The sequence below is a fragment of the Narcine bancroftii genome, chromosome 5, assembly GCF_036971445.1.
Source record: "Narcine bancroftii isolate sNarBan1 chromosome 5, sNarBan1.hap1, whole genome shotgun sequence".
In the NCBI taxonomy this organism is placed as follows: Eukaryota; Metazoa; Chordata; class Chondrichthyes; order Torpediniformes; family Narcinidae; genus Narcine; species Narcine bancroftii.
Window position 1 is genome coordinate 224103477 of NC_091473.1, and position 24038 is coordinate 224127514.

Below are 24038 nucleotides of genomic sequence, written 5' to 3' on the forward strand. Positions count from 1 at the left end.
GCTGGTAAAAAAAAATCAAGCTCACAGTTCCACTTTTCTGTCTTTTCCTCAGAATCCTTAATCTCCCTCATCCAAAAAAAAGGTCGAGGTAGATCACGTAAAGCTACCCTTTAGCCCACTAACAACCTTTTTGTACCAACTCTGCATTAATCTCTTTTTTATCCACCACATATTCATGTCCATTTCCCACTTATCCCACATAAGTGATCGGTTAATTAAACATGGGAGAAGAGAGGTGGAGTCTGTATCAGGGAAGGGGACTTGGAGGAGGGGTGTCAGTGAGGGGGAGGGAGGAGCACACTGGAAAGAGTTGGAGAGTGTGTGGAGGCTTGGGAAGTATGGGGGGGGGGTGGGGTGGGGTGTTTTGGAACTTGCACATTTCCACTTAAGAAGGGAAATTGCCAACTGAATTTCCCAGCTCCAATTAAGATGCAGGGTAGAAGAGTAACCACCTAAGTCTCAACATGGACAAGATGAAGAAGATGATTGAGGACTTCAGGAGGATCAGGAACAACCACCCTCCACTACACATCAACAGCTATGTAGTGAAGAGAGTGGAGATCACCAAGTTCCTTGGAGTTCACTTAACTAGTGACCTATCATGGGCACACAACATCTCCTCACTTGTCAGGAGAGCGCAACAGCAACTGAACTTCCTGAGAAGACTGAAATGTACCAGGCTACCGGCCACCATTATGTCAACCTTCTACAGGAGCTCTATCGAGAACACCCTGGCCAGCTGCATCACAATGTGGTACAGTTGCTGCAGAGAAATGGATCAGTGGTCAATTCACAGGACCATAAGAGTGGCAGAGAGGAACACTGGAGTCTCCCTCTCTCCCTCCACAATTGATGTGATCTACCAGAATCATCATCTAAAGATTCACTGAGGACCTCTTCCACCTGCACACAGCATCTTTCAGCTGCTCCCATCTGATACAGGAATATCAGAGCCCGCACCATCAGGCTGAGATACAACTTCTTCCCACGGGGAGGAAGAATGCTGAATGACCAAAGGAACTGCTCACTCTAATCATCCAAGCCTCTCCTATTCATGAAACAATATTAATTTCTTTATCTGTATACAAGAATGCTTGTCCTGCATTGTTTGTCTGCATGTGTGTTATGTCTGGGTTTTGTGTCTGGAAAACACCATTTTGTCCGGTTGCAGCTGACAATAAACTTGACTTGATAATGAAATGAAAAAGGTTCCCACAAATGGACAACACTGAACAATACAGGAGCACTGGCAGGGTCTGGAATCTGCTAGAGTGAAATTATAGAAGGATATTAAGAAGGTAAAAGAAATTAATTGCCAGGCAAAGTCAAGAAATACTAATCTTTTAAATAAGAAAGAGATAGGACAGAAATCCATGTTGGGTGTATTTAAGGCAGAAATTGATAGGTATCTGAATGGTCAGGGTATCACAGGTTATGGGGAGAAGACAGGGGAGTGGGGCTGAATAGGGGAATGGATCAGCTCATGACAGAATGCCGAGCGGTCTCAACGGGTTCAATGGCCGACTTCTGCTCTTGTCTCTTGCGGTCTTATAGTCTAAAAACGATAAAGGTAAAGCAGAGACCTATTAGCGATCAGAGAGATACAGTGGGGAGTGCCATGTTTAACAGTTGACTTGTCGGTGGTGAATAATGTGCCTTCCAGGTTCACGATGGGAGAGAGGGAAGGTTGTAGGGCTCGACTCACAACTTCCAATGCTTTTTGCCGACAGACACGGTGGGGTTGGAAGATCTCTAATGTTCATTTCCAAAACTTCAACGTCCCTGTCTTCTGTGCAGGTGGGTGCAAAGTGATTGTGTAGATCAGAGCTCCCTTGCCTCCATGCTCCAAGTCTTGGCTTTCCTTCCACCTCAGGGTGGGATGGGCATGCACTTCCGGATCCCTTCATGTTTCTTGGTGCCCCACTATTTATCATGTATTTCCTTATCTTGTTCATCATCTCACTTCTCTGGACTGAATTTTATTTGCCAATTCTTCACTCATCCATTGGTAGATTCTAAACTTTTTTTTAAAACCCCTGTGAGTCACAAGATATGGGAATGTTCACACGGTGAGTTAAATAGTCTTGGTTTGTCATAGATATCTCTGATTCATTAATTCAAAGCAGTGAGGAAAATCACTGTGAGGGAGGTGGAAAGCCACTTATTATTCATCCAAATCAACTTCCTATGTCTAAGATTGAAATTCCTGGGATCGATAAGATCGATTCTTCAGATAATGTCAGGTGATGAAGATGAAGGCACCAGGGTCAGTGAATTGCAGCAGGTTCTGGGATAAGGTGGTAGCTTTGTAAATGATCACAAGTGTGCTCATAGAGACTAAAAATCAAAATGCAAAGTGCTGTAAAACCTCAGCATACCAGAGGGGACCTGAGAATTGCAGAGTCTGGGCCCTAGATGGTGGCGCCTATGTTCAGCAGCCACCACAAGTAGTTGTGGAGTCCAGGTGACTGTTTTAACTTCCCCACATTCTCATCACCAGAGGACTGATGTGGGGAAAACAGAGAGACCATCCCGTTTGAGAAGGAGGAGACGATCCAGTGGATGGTAACCACCGGAAGGTCAGTGAGGGGGTCCTGTATCTGAAGAACATACAGGTGGGCGGTCCACTGGTGACTCCAGACGAGGAACCCATGAAGGCTGCAGGCGACTGCGGGGAAGGGACTCGCACCAGGCTTTGGACTGCTGGAGACAGGCTGAAGGAGTACCAGGAATTGGAACTGAGATCTGAGAGGGTGCCGGGGGATGCTGATGGCTCCCAGATCGTGTCAGAGGTTTGGATCTGGGCCTCAGGTTGCTGATGGCTTGGTCTGAAAACTGTGTGTCTGTTGAGGCTGTGGTAGTGCTGAAGGCAAATCCATGAATACTCAGCGTCTCTTAGGGGGACTCTCATTTGCTTCTCTTTTTCTGACTGTAAGGGGTGCCGGCTAATTTCTCCTGATGGGAGGTCTTTGCCTTACAGTAGACTAAAGGAAACTTTGTGTAATATTACATTTTCCATTTTATTATATTGCGTGACTTTCAACCTGAAATATTCACTGTGCAACACGTCAAAGACCAGCCAATGCTAACTGTTTCTTCTCCCACGGATGCTGCCTGACAAGCTGTTTCCACGTGTTTTCTCGTTGAAGAGTTCCAGCCGGAAATGTCGACCATCCTTTTTCTCCCACCAGTATTGGAGTTCCTCCAGCACGTTGGTTATAGTATCTCGTGCTTCCAGCATCGTCTGCCGTTATAGAGACAGTAATCAACTATCTGTGCCAATTCGGTGGATCTCAGCCAGTTGGGTAACCAAGTACATTGGAGCCAAATCTTGGCGTAAAAAGAATGGCGAGCAACTTTCCTTCTGCTCGAGAACCTGGATAATTTCCATTGCTATTTAAACATTGAGTGCTACTTTATTGCGGCTAGCAGACGTTCACGTGGTCAGATTTTACAAAGTAACAATACTTTCAGCTGCTTCTGAAATAGTCACATCGTTAGTTAAACAAAATCCCTCTGATTGTCAATTCTGGTCCATTTCCAAGATGCAAGTGAAGCTGCCAGAGGAAATACATGGGATCCTCTTAGAATACATCAGAGGCCAGTTCAGAAACAGTAGGTAACAATCTGAAACAACAATCAGTCTTACCGCTGCTTCCTGCTTCCTATTTAAGCACTTCCGAGATTTGTTTGGCCAGGAACTAGTCACGGGCTTTTTATCTGCCGGGTTATGAACAAGAGCCATACATTCAGGAACTTGAGAGGACTCTTGGCATTTTTTCTCAGGCGAAAGGGGTTATCAGGAAGAGGAGACAATGTTATTTAAAGACTTGTCTTACTTCACACTCACACGCACTTTGCCCCCCTTTGGACAGAATTAGTTCTCCGTGCATCTTGGTATCAGGAACGTGTGGTGGGTGAAGGATTGAAGGCAAAAGATAAGTTAAACTGAAAGCAGGGACAAAGCGCCTTTAGAGGCAAAAGAAAGTCAATTTTGTGGATCATCTACTTCAATATCAGGACCTGGAAAAAAAAAAGTAACATGCAAATAAAGCCAGTTAGGATAATGAGACTGAGAATGCGGCACAGAGTGAAGCGGACAGTTTTTAAGTAGTTGAGAGTTCAAAATGAGGAATCCGGAGGGTAAATGTTATAATTTTAAGAGATTTAGCACAGAGTTTGGAGAAACTCTTTTCAGAAATTACTGGCAAGGTCTGTTCAAACCACGATTATATTTGAGAGACATGGACGATGGCTGATTGGAGGGATGTGTAGAAACAGTGAATAACTGAGTTTGGAAATAGTTATTTCTGTGGTGAATGTCACATGGTATGGGGAAAATGGCCTGACTCTGTGTCCACAGTGAAAGGTCTAGCCCTGGATTAATTTCCAGAGTTTCATGTGACCACAATTAGTGGCTTGGTTTTCTCTGTGCCTTTCCCAGGGTGCAAACATCAAGTTTAGAATGTTGGTGCTTCCCAATTGAAATGCTGGCTGGCACCTCAGTGTAGGTCAAAGGGTCTTTCACTGCAGGAAGAATGAGAGAGCAAGGGTCGGCCTTGTGTCACAAGTGGCCACAGGGCAGGTTTCTCATTTGGGTGGTCTCAGAAGAAACACTGTCTGCTTGCTGCCCCTTCACCAGATGAGAGGGGACAGGAAGGGCAGGGTACCTGGTAAAAGGAGGGCACACAGTTTTGCATTGCATTTACCTTTGAGAAGAGAGTGAAGCATCCTAGACGACTGATGATACAATAAACCTCTGGCAGTCTTTTACCTTTCCCATTGGGCTGGGCGGACCACATGGAATAAAGCAGATGAAAGAGTTAGCTAGAGATCGGAGGGCGGTAACATCACAGCGACAAGTTTACTTGAGGTTCCAAACCTTCAATTGGCAATCTACCAGCCTCCACATGGAACCCACCAAATTCCCAATAGTTCACCTCATCCACATACTTTCTCACTGATAGCACAAGACCCAATTATAGAGTCTGTCAGTTTATATTAAATGTTGGAGAACTCACAGTTACAGGTCATAAAGGACACAGATGTGCAGCACAAAAAAGGCCCATCAACCAACTGACCATTGAACTCACACTAATCCCACTTCATTCATCCTGTATTCCAATCAACTATAACATCCCCATCCCCAAATTTACACACTAGGGATAATTTATTGTAGCTAGTTAGCCTACCATCCCCCAAGTCTTTGGGAAGGACTTGGGGAAATCCATGAAGTTAACAAGGAGAACGTGCAAACTTCACGTAGACAACATCAGAGGTCAGGATTGAATCTGGGCCACTGGGAGTGTGTGGCAGAGACTCTGTTAGATACACACTGTGCCATCCAAAAAGCATCTTCCATATTGATCAGGAAATGAACTTTGATCTCCTGCGGGCAGGTCAGGATTCTACCATTGAACACGCTCAATTCAACAGGATGGATTAGGACAGCGAAAGATTAAATTGAAGCCTCAAATATACATTTGTGAGAAATCAGGTTTGCCAGATAGACAGCAAGTGAAGCTCTGAATACATGATCCCATGAAGCTGGCTCGGTTCTCCCACTCACAGCGATCCCATGGCGATCCTGCAAGACAGCCAGGGGCAACAAAATGGGCATATCCAGCTTGCATCTGCCCCACCTGCACTCAACTTTGTCATTACTCTCTTGTTTAGTGGACTTAAATCCTTTTGTTCTCAAAGCACAATTGACAGCTACAAAGTTTAAAACACATTTGGACAGGTATGTGGATAGGAAAGGTTTAGAGACATGATCCAAATGCAGGCAAACGGGAGGCACACAGCACGGTAACTGGCCCTTCCAGCCCACGAGTCCATGGTGCCCAATTACACCCAATTGACTTATATCCCCAGTATATTTTGAAGGGAGGGAGTAAACCAGACCACTCAGGGGTAACCCTCGCAGATACTGGGAGAAGGTACAGACCAGGGTCGCTGGTCATGTAATGGCGCTGGGCTAACCGCCCTAAACTTGGGCAGCTTATATGTGTTGGGCTAAAGGGCCAGCTTCAGGGCTGCAAAATCCCAAGACTCTAAATACCACAACCCTCATTCATCCCATACAGAGTTTTAAGGCCTTTGAAATACAAAAGAAAAGGTAAAGTCACAATGCAGGAGAAACTCAGCAAGCCAAACAACGTATTTAAAATAGCAAAGATAAAGAATCAAAGTTTTTGACTTGAGTCTTTCATAAAGGCGTGAGAAAAAGGTAAGGACAAAAGTTGCACGAGAAATTGAGGGCAGCCCATCGACCTTGCTGCTTCACCATGAAGGTCAGGTCTGAATGTTTATTTCAGCACCACCTCCTCCCTGCAATAACATCTAACAATCCGAGAGACTGGGATTCCTAAAATTCCTCAAGTAAAACCTTTAACTTTCTTTTCCCTTGCTTGGCGAGGGTTGAGGAGTGAGCCGTTTAAGTGACATAAAAGGAGGGGACATGCAGGACCAACAGCGCTGAGTCTCAAACAGCTTTTTGAGCAACTGTTGTCGAATCAGTCAGTGCGTCTGTGTTCATATTTATACCATTCACATGCTGGGGGGTATGAACGACTTACCAAGAGTTTCCTGCAGTATCCAAACCTTCTACTTCCATCTTCACCAGTCAGAACAAAGGAGAAGGTTTCGCTGTTGATATAATGTTGAGAATCAGGTAACAGCTACCATTAATCAATCAACATCCTACAAAAACCGTTAGCTTGAACTCTGCTACTGTTCAGATGTACCTTCAATGATATAAATTGTATCCATTGAATCTGGTCGATTCAAAAAATACAATGAGCCAGTAAGCAAGGATCCCTCCAAGATGTTAAGATAATCAGTGGATGTTTTGTGCTTGATCAGATTACCTAGCTCACTGATGGGATTGGACAATATCTGTCTCCCATCTAGGTATCTAAATTAACTCCTGCTTCGACCTCCCATCCATTGTAGACATCTACACAAGGCACTGCCTCATGAAGGCAGCCAACATCATAAAGGACCCCCTTCACTGTGGTCACAACCTCTTCTCACTGCTTCCTTCAGGCAGAAAGTAGCAACACCTCTAGGTTCAAGAACAGTTTTGTTCTAACAGCTGCCAGACTGTGGAACCTTCCCTTGGTACATTAATCATGGACCATTCTGACACCACATAAAGACTTTTTCTGCACTAGGATTAATGCAAATATGAATATCTATTGCCTTGCTTAATTTACTTCAATTAGTTTACCATTATAGTTTTTCAGTTCAAGTGTATTTTGTACAATGTGTATGGCAATAACCTCATCATCATTTTTAAACTTGCCCCACAACATCCATCCTCCCATTCCATTCCCTTATCTTGCATTTCAGGAATCTGTGTATTCCCCGCCCCCATCCCCACTTTCCAATGTCTCATGCAGAGCTCACAGTCACAGTCTGCCAACATGATTGAGCACATAGATACATCAGGATCTGATGCTCAGAGACAGCGCTTCTACCAGCACGCCTCATGAAAGACTTACAAGATGAAACTAAGATCTTGTCACACTTCCCTACTGAGGCATTCAGTACAGTTGATGTCATATTGCAGCCACGCCAACACGTTAGAGTGGTGTGTGCAGTTGGGGGTCACTGAATTACAGAAAAGATCTGGAGGTTTTGGAGTGTGTGCAGAAGTGGTTCAGTGCCAAGACTAGAATTAGCAATAAGGAGGTTGGACAAATTTCGATCACTTTCTCTGGAGCATCAGAGGTCGAGGGGTGACCTGATAGAAGTCCACAAAATTAATGGAGGCACAGATGGGGTAGGCAGTCGGAGTCTTTTACCCAGGGTGGATAGATCAAATACTAGAGGGCACTGGCTAACGAGGCAAGTTGTTTTTACACAGAGGTGTCTGGAATGTGCTGCCAGGGAAGGTGCTGTAAACAGGTAGGACAGCAATGTTTAAGACGCATTTGGACAGACATGTGAGTGTGCAGGGAATAGAGGGACACAGCCCATAGGTAGGCAGATGGAATTAAAATTGGCGCCAGGGCCAGTACAGTAGCGATGGCCTGAAGGATCTGTTCCTGCGCCATACTGTTCTAAGTTCTATACTATAACGTTAACTGAATGCAATCAATCTTTAATCATAAAAAGGGCAGGCAAATTCATCCCAGTATCCTGCCCAATACTTACTCCACAGATAACAAAACTGTCTCTATGTTTGTTACAGAATCCTGTGGATCTACTGCACTTACAGGACCTGCTTTCAATTTAACCATTACAACATCTGAAAAAGATTGCATCAGCTGCAAGTTTATGAGGAGGAACTTGCTCGGAGCTGGCCCAAAATTGATGTATATGTGCCAGAAACCCTGGTAATGGCAGCCAGGTGGGCTTCCTCAATATCTGCACCCAAATTGTGGTGGCCAGGTGGGGCAGATTTGAGGAAAGCGGTCACCCTGTGAAGCTCCTGGTTACTGCAGGACACGGGTTGGGTTTCTACTGTGTCTTCTCACTTCAACCTGCCCTGGTGACAAGGAGGCCTACCTGATCAGGTGGGAAACTGCAGCCCACTCACTGATGTCGGGGAAGCAGAACTGCGGGATAGCCTTCAGTCTTTCCTCAGCATCTCGAGCTTGCCTCGTCGACTTCTCTAGCTGCAAAAGAGCAGGAGAATAAGCCTGTGGTGAAGTAACCACAGATCAGGGCAGCAAATGTTCACAGGTCAGAGCCCCCTCACTGCCCTGCTATCTGTATCATCCCAGGTGAAACCAAATTCCCATGAGTCCCCCTTGCACACCGGCACATCATCTTCTGTAGTTGGCCTTTTAGTCCTTCAAGCCTCCTCTGTCATTCAATACTATCACGAACAATCATCCAAACTGGTGGTTACTGGCACGGATAGTGCAATGCTGTTACAGCAACTGGGTTTCAAATCTGGCACTGTCAGTAAGGAGTTTGTACATTCTCCTCATGTCTGCGTTGGTTTCCTCCGGGTGCTCTGGTTTCCTCCCACCCTTCAAAATGTACAGGGTAGTAGGTCAATTGGGCAGCAAGGGCTTGTGGGCCGAAAGAGCCTGTTACCGTGTTGTATGTCTGAAACAAAAAAAAAACCTGTTCCTACTTTCTCCCCACATTCCCTGATTTCCCCCTAGTTCCAAAGGCAATCTCCAACGGTTTCAAACTGGCCCCAACTCGTGCAAGAGCTCACCATACATAATGAGCCAAATCATCGTAGTGAACAGCCAGTGCAGCAGGGCGCAGAGCGCAGAGCGCAGGGACTCCCCCCCCACCCCCACCGCGCAGAAGTTCCAGGCTGCAGGAGCGCATTTCCAGGGGAACAGCCAGGCCTCACAGCAGCATTATGACATCATTCCAGTGAGCCTGTCGCTTCCCCTAAAAAGTAATGCGTCTGGTTTGAATAAACGGCAGTTCCTGGTTTCCTTGCTTGGTGTGGACATCATTTATTTCATCAGCTCTGCCTTTAGCGGTGCAACAATATCTTCACAGCCACCATGTGAAGCCTTTATATCATCTAACTACACCAGCAATTACAGCCACGAGTTACTTCTGTTCATTGCTTTTCTTGTATCAACTTAAATCACTACATTTTTGTTCAATACCTGATTTACATAGTTGAGCAACATGTATTCAGATTATTTTTGAAATCCAACTTAATAAGAACACATGGTCAATATCACAGCACACCAATCCATGCAGATAGTGTACCAATTCTTTGGGGGATATGGGGTTGTATCTTCATTGTCCACCAATTTAGGCAGAAAGTGTTCCATTTCTTTGGGGGATATGAAATTGCATCCTCAATATCCACCAATCCAAGCAGATGATGCCCCGATTCTTCAGGAGTTATGAACTTGTACCTTTAATGTCCTCACACAAGTAATGTATTTGAATTGGGAAATAAAGGGGCTTCCAAGGAAAATTCAACCAATGTTCTGCACTTATTTGCAATGGCTGCTTACATTAGGCAAGTCAACCGCTGCATTTTGAATTGTGATGCCTTTAATATTCGTATGAACCATGGTTACAAATTATAGAAAGAGCCTGAAGCACCATGAAGCACCATTTTTACACCCATATGATCAATTTGCAAAATTAAGTGGCTCTTCAGTCAAGAACGGTACCTCTGGCTGACTGTGTTGCAGTTGCATACTTACCTGCATCAGGAGCGGTTCCAGCCCCCACTGGTGACGCAAGCGAAGCGACGCGCGTGGGTAATAGCGGGCGGGTTAAGCGCCAGTTTATGGGCAATGGATCTCGGATGCAGGAGGAGGAGAGCGAGTGTCAGGACCACCCGTGTGCCGGTGAGCCAATGAGAAGGTCAAAGGGATTTGGCTGGATAGTATTTGGGGAGCTGAAGAATACAACATTGTGTCTAGTGGATAATTAAAAAAGTCGACTTCAAGGTGTACTGAAAGTAATGAGTGAGTGTATTCTTTCTTTGTTTGTAAGCTGCGGTAAATCAGTGCTGTTACAATGGCAAAGAGTTTGGACCTTAGCTTCATATATTGGATTGATGGATCGGATCCAATTAGTGCTTGTGCATTTAGGGTGACACCAATCTCTGGTGGATGGGCTTGTGCCTCCCAGGAAACTGTATGTCCTTCCCTTGAGGTACATTGATTGATGCACTGTGGCGATAATAGTGAAGGTTTCCCAACAGCTTCTGATCCTGTGGCTCAGTGGGTAATGCAAAGATTGTACCTAATTGGACATTTATTCCAGAACTAATGGAACCATTCTCATATTAAGTCTCAACAGTATTGAATAATTCAGTGGTGAGAATTGCCGCAATTACGGGGCAAAAAAAAAGTACACGAGGGGAAAAGGTGCCAGAGTGAAATAAATTCAAATGGCCAGTTCCTCTGCTGTCAATCCTAGCAGATAATTCAGTGTACCCACAAATTGGAGGAACAACACCTAATATTCTGCCTGGGGGCACTCTCCAGACAGATGGCATTAACATCGACCTCTGATTTCCATTAGGCCCCTCCCCTGCCTCTCTCTCTTTCCCTATCCCCATGTCTCCTTCCCTCCAGCTCCCCACCCCCTTTCCCTCTCCATTCAGAGAACGATCCCCTCTGCGTCACTTCCCAGCAGCAACAAGCAACCACACTTCTTGATTTTATTTTTCTTTAAAACACTTGTTTTGATAAGGCTAATGGATAAACTATCAAAATTTACCTGTTCATCCCGTCTTTATTCCTCCTTAAATAAGAATTTTAAAAGTTCTGCCCAAGAATCAGGAAAATCCGAACCAACCCAATCGCCGAGTAGTCCAGATCTTTGTATATATAATAAGAGCATGTGTGAGCTGTTCCACCGCTGTGCGTACACACAGATACAAGAATTCTCACCTTACTTGGAAACTGCTGTGTGACCTGCGGCTCATAGGTGTTTGTGCGAACTTTCTTCCGAAGTGATACCACCACAAAGTACTCAAAAAGCTGTTGTTCCTGCAGTTCGATTAAATCCCGCTCAAGGGTTTGGTAGCGTGTGTTCCTTTTCAACGTGGAGTGCACGTACACCAAGCGCTGGCTGTGTGCTGCAAACATCAAGGCCAGAAGGATTACTTTAACCAGACGTGGACTGCATCAGTATAAGCCAGGAGAAACCTGATCCCCAGGGCAAGTTGACACATTTCCAGCACAGGATAATATGCAAGTTTCAGCAGTTATTACCACGTGGCATGGTGCTGGCAAACTCCAGAGATGTGTTCCCTATGGGAATATGGGTGCATAGAGCAACATGTGGGCAGGAGGGACACGTCAAGGGTTGGGCAGGAGGGACACGTCAGGGGTTGGACTCATGTCCAACAGCCAGCTCCAACACAGAGTCACTGTGTCATTACCAACACCAGACGCCCAACCTGCATGTGTTAATGAGACAGTTTTAAGTTGCTGTACCCCACCATAGGTTCCATAGAAATAGGTGCAGGAGAAGGATGCTTAATCCATTGTGTCTGGGCCACCATTCAACATTATCATGGCCAATAGTCCAAACCGCTTTCTCTCTTCAACCCTCTAGCCTGGTGGTTTTCAAACTTTTTCTTTCCACTCACACACCACCTTACCTATTCCCTTGGCCATCGGTGCTCTTTGAGTAGTAAGGGATTACTTAAGGTGGCATGTGAGTGGAAAGAAAAAGTCTAAAAACCACTATTTTAATCGTACCTAATTGACTCGCTATGTGCACGGTTACATACTCCAAAGGAAATGGGCCAATGACAATTTTTCTCAAGCAAAATATTTCAATAACAATTGGGCCTAGAGCAGAGGTTCTCAACCTTTTCTTCCCCCCACTCACATACTACCTTAAGCAATCCCTTACTAACACAAAACTCAAAACGGTCAACCAGTTTACCTATCTCGGCTGCACCATTTCATCAGATGCAAGGATCGACAATGAGATAGACAACAGACTCGCCAAGGCAAATAGCGCCTTTGGAAGACTACACAAAAGAGTCTGGAAAAACAACCAACTGAAAAACCTCACAAAGATAAGCGTATACAGAGCCGTTGTCATACCCACACTCCTGTTCGGCTCCGAATCATGGGTCCTCTACCGGCACCACCTACGGCTCCTAGAACGCTTCCACCAGCGTTGTCTCCGCTCCATCCTCAACATCCATTGGAGCGCTCACACCCCTAACGTCGAGGTACTCGAGATGGCAGAGGTCGACAGCATCGAGTCCACGCTGCTGAAGATCCAGCTGCGCTGGATGGGTCACGTCTCCAGAATGGAGGACCATCGCCTTCCCAAGATCGTATTATATGGCGAGCTCTCCACTGGCCACCGTGACAGAGGTGCACCAAAGAAAAGGTACAAGGACTGCCTAAAGAAATCTCTTGGTGCCTGCCACATTGACCACCGCCAGTGGGCTGATAACGCCTCAAACCGTGCATCTTGGCGCCTCACAGTTCGGCGGGCAGCAGCCTCCTTTGAAGAAGACCGCAGAGCCCACCTCACTGACAAAAGGCAAAGGAGGAAAAACCCAACACCCAACCCCAACCAACCAATTTTCCCTTGCAACCGCTGCAATCGTGTCTGCCTGTCCCGCATCGGACTGGTCAGCCACAAACGAGCCTGCAGCTGACGTGGACTTTTTTACCCCCTCCATAAATCTTCGTCCGCGAAGCCAAGCCAAAGACTAATCACAGAGCATTGATGGCCTAGGGATTACTTAAGGTGATATGTGAGTGGAAAGAAAAAGTTTGAAAACCACTGCTCAAGCCCCATGAACACTCCCTCACCCATTCTCCAACATAGTTAATGATTACCTTTGAACGCTGTCACGGGAAGAGATTATCGAAGAGTCAAAGGGAAAGGATATGCTCATCATCCCCCCACAAACTCCTGGGAGCCTCTGGTGAACTGTCACTCACGGCAGAGAAGGAGCATTGGGAATCATATTGAGAACCTCCGATCTACAGGTGTCCCTCAAAAATCAAATACCAGCCCCACCCCCCCCCACCCCCCCCACCCACCGTGGATCTCTTGCCCAATAGCTGAAGAGTCTGCAGTTTCCACATTAACCTCATGAAAGGAAGCACAATTTACATTCAGAAGACATTGGGACAGATATTTGGATTGTAAGAATCTGGACAAAATAGCTCTACCCCAGAATGCCAACTTGGTCAGGCTGAAGAGCCCATTTTATGCTGCATGAATCGATGAAGCCACTCCAGAAAAGGGAAGGGCAGGAATTTATCCTTGCACCCAACAGACTGCCTCAGATGGAAGACGCCTGTTGACATTCTATCAAAATGCACACCCGATTGGCTCACTACTTTACCTTTCTGTTGCTCTTCCGTATCACTCTCCGTCTCACTATTCTCATCTGGAAGATACAAGAAGTCGTCAGAGAGTTAATAGGGATGAATCTTGAAGTGCAATGTATTATCCCCCAGTTCCCTTCAGGGACGCAAGAATCCCATGACTGATGGCATTTGATCACGTATAAGACAAAGGGCCCAGCCCCAAACTGTCGACTGCCCTTTACTTTCCAAGGATGCTATGTAATCTGCTGAGTTTCTCCAGCACTTTTGTGCATTGCACTCTACCCCAGCATCCACAGACTTTCTTGTTTAAGTGCAAGTGAAGACAGAGCTTCTGTAATTTCCCACCTGATTATTTGGAAACCCTGACGATTTGACATTCAGTTCACCCACTAGTCTGGAATCTGAACCACAGTCCCAGAGACCAAGGGGACCGAGCAGGCGGAGACAGGGACCCTGGGCAGAAAGTGCCACCCACTCACTGGAGTTTTGGAGAGGAGGTTTCATTGAAGGAGGTGAGATTGGGAGGTTGCACCTCAGACCTGGGTGAGCGGATGGGATCAGTGTCTCAGACGGATTTCTCAAAGGTTCACAAATCTTCTGAATCCTTTGCCGAAGGTGGCTGTAGGCATTGTGGTGTGCAGTCCAAGCCAAAAAAAAAATAGATTCTTTATCAAGGGAAGCAAGAGGGAGATCTGAGTCCAGAATCAAAATTTATGCTCATGAACATGTCACAAAATTTGTTGTTTTGTGGCTTCATCACAGTCCAAACTTTACAAAAATAAATAAAAAATGGTGCACGAAAAGTCAAACTGAGGCCGTGTCTTTGGTTCATTGATCATTCAGGAATCTGATGGCAGTGGGGAAGAGGCTGTCCTTGTGCCGCTCAGTGCTTGTCTTTCTCCTGTACCTTTATCCAGACAGGAAAGTGGCTGGAGGTACAGGAATATTGGAGCATGGGCAATTACTATTCCTACTCCTTTCATCCTCAGGGAGATCCTAACAGACTCCCGTCCCTTTGTACTCTCACATCTGATTAAGGGATTACTGATGCTCATTTCACATGGTCAATTCTCAATAGAAACGGACTTATTAACAAGGTGTTTAACGAGAAATCCAGTGAAATAAAATGAGCTCACCTACCACCCCACTAGCTTCCGCATCCAATACATCATCCTCTGCCATTTTTGCCACCTAGTACGTGATCTCACCGCTGGACACATCTTCCCTGGTCCTCCCCTCTCTGCCTTCTGCAGGGACCACTCCCTCCATGTCTCCGTCATTCACCTCCCTCCCCACCAATCACCCCCTTCACACCTTCCCCCTTGACTGCTGGAAGTACTCCACTTATGCCCACACCTCCTCCCCCAGGCCTATTCAGCGCCCCAAACAGCCCATCCAAGAGAGCAACACTTCACTTATGAAACTGCAGGGGTCATCTACTGCACTCGATGCTCCTGTTGTGGTCTCCCCTACGTCAGAGAGACAGGATGCTAACCAGGAGATTGTTTCGTTGAGCACCTCGGCTCTGTCCACCACCATACCAGGGATCTCCCAGTGGCCACCCATTTCAGTTCCCCTCCCCATTCCATTGACAACATGTCTGTTCATGGTCTTGTGCACTGCCAGAATGAGACCACCCATGTATTGGAGGAACAACACTCCATATTCTGATTGGCCATTCTCCAAATCAGATGGCATTAACATTGACTTCACTGGTTTCCATTACCTCCCCCCACCCAATCTTTCCTTATGTTTCCTTTCCTCTCGCTCTGTGTGTGTCTCTCTCGTTCCTCTCCCCCCCACCTCCTCTCCCACAATCCGTTCTCACCTTTCCTCTCTCCTGTGTCCCATCCATATTCAGTTAACACCTTTTGTATGTACTCCCCCCTGCCCATTCTTCCCTCTCCAGTCTTTTAATTCAGACACCTGTCTGCCTTTTACCTAAACCATGACCTTGAAATGCCAGTTGTATATCCTTACCTCCTATGGATGCTCCGATTTCCTCCGGCATTTCTGTGTTTTTACGACTTAGAAAATGTTGTCCCCATCTTAATACCACTCTTGACTCTTGAATAAACTACACAGGTCGTGTACCCAGACTTTAAACAGCCATCACATTCGTGACATAGCGCAAAGATAGGAAAACAGAGCTATACAAGGAATTAGGGAAATAAAATGGGAGACGAGATTCTCGCTTAAAGGTGCGAGAGACAAAAATGACAAGCACTTCACTGTTTAAGTACTGCATGCAGTTCTGTTCACCACATTACAGGAAGGAGGTGACAGCAGTGGAGAGGGTAAAGAAGAGATTTACAAGGATATTTCCAGGACGGTAAAGATGCAGCTGGGAGTAAACAATCGATAGGTTTGGCCATTGATGAGGTGTCAGTGACTGGAAGACCATGATAGAGTTATTTTCATCGAAGAAGGGATGAGCCAGGTAATAATAAGTGAGTCTTGAAAACGCTGACCACCTATGGATGCTGCCTGACCCACTACCTCTAGCTTCTCATTGCTTTCAGGTGGCCAGAATACCTGACTTGAAAGCTGCCTAATCTCCCCCAATGCAGCTGTCGGGTGGCCACCTGAAAGTGGAGAACACGGCCAGGAGGAGCACTTACCTAACCCCCCTCCTGCAGGTTTATTCTCCAGCTCAGAGAATCCCCCATTGCACCTGAAAGCAGCACCAGGCAAAGCGGTTAAAAGCTTTCAGGTGCCTAGCAGTTCCCGCTGCCTGACAGTCCCCTGGCATGGGACTACAGGGCTGGGGGAGCCAGCCGCCCCAGCCCTGACGTCCCACACTGGGGGGCTGTCAGGCAGCGGGGAGGGGAGCAGTCAGAAGGGTGCCCCTGCCCCAACTCAGGAGCCGGCATTTGCTCCACGGCACCTCTCCTCACTTTGGACCTTTCAGGTGGCAGAATGCCGTCTTCAGCGCTGCCACCTGAATGTCCCTTCGCAGACACCCGTAGCCGCTCTGGAGGCGCGTTTTCCAGGTGATTCCACCTGAAAGCATATATAGTTTGGTAAAAATGCCAGCATCTATGTTTTTTTCCAGTTTAGCTATGTAATTGAAGGCTAGAAAGTTTAAACATCAGTCATAGGGAAGTTAAAATATTTTGATGTTAGCGATCATTAAAAAGCACGGAATAATCTGCACTCTAACACCCTTGGGGTAGAGAATTCCAGAGATGCACTGTGCTCTGGGAGAAGAAATTTCCACACACCACACCCCCCTCCCCACTTTAAATCACCACTCCTTTACTTTGTTACTTTCCTCTTGATCGTGACTGCCCCATTAGTGGAAACATCCGGTCGAACCTCCTTTGGATCTTATATAAAATCACCCTTCATTCGAACAAGGCCAGGCTTCATTCTTCTGAAACTGCCCTAGGCAGGAAAACCCTCTCATCTCAGGATCTAGCCAGGCGAATCTCTTTTCAAATGCTTCCACTGCTACTTTATTGGTGAAAAAGGGAACTAAAACAGTTTCCAGCATTCCAGGTGCGGTTTCACCGACACCCTGTACAACTGCAACAAAACTTCCCTATTTTTAAACTCCAACCCCTTTACCATAAAGGCAAACTTCTTCCTGCTAACAATAGGAACTTTCAACTGGCCAGTTGTCCCGCATGTAAAGCCGCATATTTTGGCAAAAGGCGGCTGAGGGAAGGCCACGTGAATGTGCCAGAGGCGGCTGTAAGGAGAGCTTGGTAACCCTCCTCCGAGAGGGATAATCCCCACAGCACAGTGGCCTCCCCAGCCATCTGAATACAGCTGCCTAAAAGCAGCTGCATTCGGAAGACAGTCAGCTGGCCAGCACCCGACAGCTCCTCTCCCAGTCCCCACACTGTGGAGCAGCCAGCGTGGGACGGCCCCACACTGATCCCGCTGCCCCGCTCTCTCCCCACTCACGGGGTTGGTGCGGCCGACGGGGAAGGAGGAGGTTGGAGCGGCCGGTGGGGGGGTATGGGGGCTGGAGAGGCCGGCGGGGGAGAAGGGGGCTGGAGCGGCTGGTGGGGGAGAAGGGGGCTGGAGCAACCGGTGGGGGAGAAGGGGGCTGGAGCGACCGGTGGGGGAGAAGGGGGCTGGAGCGACCGGCGGGGGAGAAGGGGGCTGGAGCGACCGGCAGGGGAGAAGGGGGCTGGAGCGACCGGCAGGGGAGAAGGGGGCTGGCCGAAAACCCCGCTGGCCGCTCCAGCCTCCTCCCCCATCGGCCGCTCCAGCCCCCTCTTCCCCACTCCCGAAATCAGTCCCGACAGTGTGGGGACAGCCTGCGCCGGCTGCCCGACAGTGTGGGGACTGATTTCGTGAGTGGAGAGAGTGGGGCAGTGGGATCAGTGTGGGACGTCCCTGCGCTGATAGCCCGTGCTGGCCGTCCCAGCTGACAGCCAGCCATCCTGAATTGACAGCCCAAGGGACAGGACCCGGAATGCCTCAGAAGCGCATCCTGGCGCAGCTGTCCTTTCAGGTGGCAGCACTGCGCTTTCAACGTTGCCACCTGAACTACAATTTAAAAGGACACTTCTGCTTCTTCAGGCGCATTCTTAGCAGAGGATGTGCCTGATAAAAGGATTTTGTGTGATTCATGCACCAGACCACCTACTGTAGATTTTGAAGAAGGCCTCAGGCTTGAAACATTGGTTATACCTATGGACGCTGCAGAAGCTGCTGAGTTCCTCCAGCATTTTGTGTTTTTACTACAATCACAATGTCTGCTGATTTTCGTCTTTCCCTAGATCTCCTTGAACTTCAATTGTTTCCCCTCTCCATTGAGGCAAGAAGCCACCTTTATTTCTTCATGGCTCACACTTCCCCATTTGCTAGCTTTACGTCCATTATCTCAGCCTATCATTTTGTCCTTTGCTCACGGCCTGTTTATTCCTCAATTTCAATGGCTTAGGATTTCGTGGTCTCATTGCTGAAGCTGGTGGATGTATTTAAATTTGGACATACAGGATAGTAACAGGCCCTTTTGGCCCATGAGCCCATGCTGCCCAATCACACCCCAAATGACCTACAACCCAGGGTAGATTTTGAAGGGGTGGGAGGAAACCGGGGTACCTGGAGGAAACCAGAGTACCTGGAAGAAACCCACGCAGACACAGAGAGAACATACAAACTCCTTACGGACAGAGTCAGAATTGAACCCCGGTTGCTGGCGTTGTAACACCATTGCACTAAACGCTAAACTGACTGCGCCGTCCTGTTTTTTTAAATTGTAATCTGAAGTTTATCTGCAGAATTGCCGTGGTGGAACTTGAATTTGGATCTCTGGGTTGTTAGTCCAGGCCTTCAACGTTTGAGTCAGAGAGACACAGCATGGAAACGGGCCCTTCCTGACCAAAATATCCCACCCACACTAGCCCCACTGTCTGTTTTTGGCTCACATCCCTCTAAACCCATCCTATCCATGTATCGTCAAATATTTGTTAAATATTTCAATAGCACCTGCCTCAACCACTTCTTCTGGCAGCCATTCCACACACTCACCACCTAGGAAACCTAGGTTCCTGTTGCATCTCTCCCCCTCACCTTAAACCTACGTCCTCTAGTTACGGATTCCCCTACTCCGGGCAAAGTGCATTCACCCGATCTATCCCTCTCAAGATCTTGCACCCGTCATCATTCTTCTTGTGCTCCAAGGAGTAAAGTCTCAGCCTGTTCAACAAATCCCCGTAAATCTTCTCAGCACCCACTCCAGCTTGACAACAGCTTTTTCTGCAGCACGGTGGCCAAATCCGAACACGAACCTCCCAATGGGACCTCACCGATACTTGGACAACTGCAACACATAATCCAAACACTGTTGAAAGCCAGATTCACATGGAGTGCCTGATCCTTGAATTAATTCAACGGGAGCAAAGTTCCTGTGTGGGAGGGCCTTGGTAATTTGGATGATGACCTCCTCATTCTTATTAAAATGCACAAGTGCTTCATGCTTTCATTTTTATTATTAATCATTTTTAACTTGTTATTAAAATGTGTTTTAATGGTCTGAGAGCATCAGAACCTTCCAGAGATATTCATTGTTTGATAACCGGTAAAGATATTTGGGTAAAAATAAAAACACAATGTAGGAGAAACTCAGCAGGTTAAACAGGGCACTTTATAAAGCAAAGATAAAGATACATAACCAATGTTTCTAACATAATGAACTGAACGAAGGGCCCTTCATACTGTATTTGGATGGCACTCTTTCTGCCCCCGAATGGTAATCCCAACACAATGGACAAACACACATTGGCATGCAGGACCACGAGGCGAGGGGTGGGTCTGGCTGGGGACTGTGCATTCCTGCTGAGGAAACCAGGCGTGCTTAAGTGTGAGACGTTGGCAGAGAACAAGACTGCTCACTGCAGACTGCAGATTCTGTGCCCTTGCCGCACACGTCGTCTACCGAGATCAGCAGCTCTGGGACTCCTCCAGGAGACCAACCAAACCCCACAGAGAGCCCTCGTCAGATGTGCAGTTCGACTCAGCTCACCCAATGAGATTAATTCTCAGGAGGAGAGGTTAAAGTCATCCCCTGCATCAACCCTGTGGCATCCCCTGCCACCATGTTGGTCACATCATCGCATTGACTAGGCTCTCACTTGCTACCAAGCACACACGAGCTGCACTGGGGGAAGGGGGTCAGTTTGACTTTTGGCGGGGAAGATGAGGACATGAGCCACGGCACAAGTTCTATTCCTCGTCTAAACTATTCTTCAGGATGAGTTGCTGGTTTATGGTTCGTAAGCAGGCACGTACTTTTGGGATGTAAAGCACTTGTCAATGAGAGTCTAGCGATCTTTTAGAGTTTCCTGATGAAACACCAAACACACCACCCTTAGACAGGAATTATCTGAGGTTACAAACTGTCATAAGGAACTGTACCTGCTGACTGAGCAGTAACACCACACATCTCCACAGTGAGTGGAACTTGCACCTACTGAAAATAAAGAGAACTAAAAAGATCTAGTGTAGAACTGACTATATCATGGAAATGTTCAAATAGCAATGTCAGAACATTGAGAAATTGTTCTCACAGATTTTGTACAGATCAAATGTGGGACTCTTGATTACCCAACCTGCAGTTTGGTTGAAAACTCCCAATTTTAGCTTGCAAATGGAAATTTTGTACCTTTCTGAGGCGTGGATTCAGGTCCTGAGGATGTCAGTGCCTTCACCTTTTTCTTTCCCCTTTTGGCATCGTACACTGCCTGTATCTTCAAAACCAGCTAGAACAAAATGGCAGCAATCATTCACTACAGCAGCGCTGCACTTTCCACCTGCTAAATGGTTTAACATGGGAGATCAGCAGGAACATGGAACAGTGCAGGACCTTCAATCCACAATGTTATGTTGTCCTACATAATTACTCCATGATCAATCTAACCCTTCCCTCCCTCACGCTCCTTAACTCCCCATTTTTCTGTAATCGTAACATAGGAACAGAAATAGGCTATTCAGCCCATCAAGTCTGCCCCACTATTTAATCATGAGCTGATCCATTTTCCCACTCAGCCCCACTGCCTGGCCTTTTCCCATAACCTTTGATGCCCTAACTAACCAAGAACCTATCAATTTCTGCCTTAAATATATCGAGTGCCCCTGCCTTCAGAGCCATATGTGGCAACAAATTCCATAAATGTATCACCCTCTCGCTGAAGAAATTCCTCCTCACTTCTGTTCTAACCAAACACCCTTCAATCCTGAAGTTGTGCCCTCTGGCCCTCGACTCTCCCACCATGGGAAAAAATTTATCTACATCTACTCTGTCCATGCCTTTCAACACTTCTCATTTGATAACTCTTTCATTCCAGGAATCAACCTTATGAATGCCCTCTGAAACTTCTCAAATGTTCGCACATTTTTTTTTAAAATGAGGAGCTAATAACTGCTCACAATACTCCAAGTGAGGTCTCACCAGGGCCTATAAAGCCTTAACATCACTTCCCTGCTCTTATATTCTATTCCACTTGAAATATATGCCAGCATTGCATTTGCCTTCTTCACCAGTGACTCCACCTGGATATTTACCTTCCGGCTATCCTGTACAAGGTCCCTTTGGGTATTTTCAATTTTTCTCCCCCATTTAAAAAATAGTCTACCCGTCTATTTTTTTTATACCAATGTGCATGGCTGAACACTCTCCATCATGGTATCCATGTTCCCATCTGAGCCCTTTAAATGTCTCTAGTGTACCAGCCTCCACCACCATCCTCAGCAATGCATTCCAAGTACCTACCTCTCTGTGCAGAACAACCTCCTCTAAACTTTCCTCCATTCATCTTAAACAGACTTCCTCTGGTATTGGCCATTGCTGCCCTGGGAAAATGGTGCTGGCTGTTTCCTCTACCCAAGCCCCTCACAATCCTGTACACCTCTATTAAGATGCCTCTCATCCTCTGTTGCTCCAAAGAGAAAATCCCCAGTCACGTAATCTTTCCTCATAAGATGCGTTCTCTAATCCAGACAGTATCCTGGTAAATCTCCTGTGCACCTTATCTAAAGTTCCGCATCCTTCCTATAACGAGGCAACCAGAACTCCATGAAACTTGTGGTGAGTACTACAGATGCTTTCTCCAGTGGATCATCCCATATAAGCACTGGGGAACTAAATATCAGTCACTGCTTCCTTCAGAAATACGAGTTACAGTGCTGAGCTTTCATCAAACACTGGAGTCTGAAAAATCACAGTCTTTCTCTGAGATTATTGCATTCTCCAAAAAAATGTAAAGGCTGCTTACCATAGGGTAAAACTATTATATTTTCTAAAGACACAGGTCCATCTTAAAGCACTGTACAACATTAGCTATAATCTCAACAAGTACTTCAAATTTAGATAGCTCATAAAACTACAGATACAGTAAAGGTCCGTTAGCACAGCATGGTCAGGACTTTGGCGATTGCCAGACCAGCAGATGTGATGTTATTCCTGTTGATTGATACTCTTCCAATTCACTTTCTTTAAGATGTTCCACAGTGGAATAAAAAATATTTCAGTGAATCCAGGGAGTTGGAAGGAGGCTGGGAATCTTGGGCCTCCATCAGAGGGAAGGGTGGTCGGCAAACATCTGGTGAGCCAGATGTCAAGCCATTTGAACAGTTGGATAGTGGGCTATTGGAATTTCACTCTATAAACAAATGTATCTCATGACAACATCGTCACTCACCATGGGGATCCTCTTTCTTTTCCTCACAAGCACGTCTCCACCGACAGAATCTTCAGAGATGCCCGATGCAGACAGGGGAGTGGAACGAAGGGCGTCTTTACTGACCTTCTTCTGCTCCACACCTTTTAAAGTTTTGCTTTCCTGAGTTTGTCCCAGGAGGCTCAGGGGCTTGGGTGGGAGCTGATGGCAGTGGAACAAACATACAAACGTTAGAGTGAGGTAGAGTGACTCTTTGACTCAGAGATGGGAAATACCATCGTCTAATAGAGAGCATTTTATTTGCATAATAGTTAATCAGCTGTCAATGCTAGTACATCTTTCTAAAGCCAGTGCACCAGTGCCTCAAAATAGACTTGCATTTACAGCGATACTTCGACAAGGTTGAGGCTTCAACTGCTCCGTGGGTCAAGCACCCAAGTGCTCCAGAGGGACACACGGACTCCAAAGTCCATTCGGTGTGTACCTGCAGCCTCTGGAGAGTTGTGCTGGGTGCAGAACCATCTTCTCAGAGCCATCCAGAATGGAGACAGGCCCTTCTGCCGACCCAGTCTGCAAAGGCATCTTGGGAGAATTTCACAACCTGCAATAGCCTTCCAACACCATGACGGACCAAAGGAAGCTCGTCGGTGCCTTTTGGCATCAAGGATGGCATCAGATTACTGGAAACATGCTCTGTGCTCACCACTGTTGTAACTGGGACCGATTCATGGGGAACAGTAACATGGTTCAGTCATTGGCTTCACCTTTAGGGGGAGTGGAAGATTTCCACTGCCGATTGGTGGTTGATGTGAAAAGCCAGCATGAATAAAAGGTTCCCTCCCACTAGCTCCAATTACAACCCACATAGGTTATTCCGCAAGCTCAGAGCTTTGAACTCAACTACTTCTGCTGTGCTAAATGCAAACAATTTCTCTGCACTTCTGTGATCATTTCAAAATCATAAATTCCTGATATCCTCCAACTCTATCAGAGCCAAAAGTAATCATTCTGTGACTTATGGCAATAGCATGAAGAAGCTTCAGCTCTAATGGATAAATGCAACTCTCAAATCAGAGATCTGGGACTATTATAAACTTCAATTCCCAAATTCAAATACTCCTTTCTCCATCTG

The 24038-nt window shown here is 46.5% G+C and overlaps 1 protein-coding gene across 7 annotated transcripts in view; it reads right to left on the reverse strand.

Annotated features, from left to right (window-relative positions):
• The window catches only part of LOC138764956 (DENN domain-containing protein 2C-like), a 110982-nt gene that overhangs the window by 21993 nt on the left and 64951 nt on the right, over window positions 1-24038 (reverse strand). For all 7 annotated transcript variants that reach the window (XM_069941458.1, XM_069941459.1, XM_069941456.1 and 4 more), the window contains exons 6-12: window positions 22928-23107; window positions 20893-20989; window positions 13784-13828; window positions 11346-11533; window positions 8515-8624; window positions 6579-6648; window positions 4710-4787 (exon numbers count right to left, since the gene is read on the reverse strand). In XM_069941458.1, coding sequence (XP_069797559.1) covers window positions 4710-4787; window positions 6579-6648; window positions 8515-8624; window positions 11346-11533; window positions 13784-13828; window positions 20893-20989; window positions 22928-23107 — 768 coding nt within the window. The remainder of the gene's footprint in view (window positions 1-4709; window positions 4788-6578; window positions 6649-8514; window positions 8625-11345; window positions 11534-13783; window positions 13829-20892; window positions 20990-22927; window positions 23108-24038) is intronic.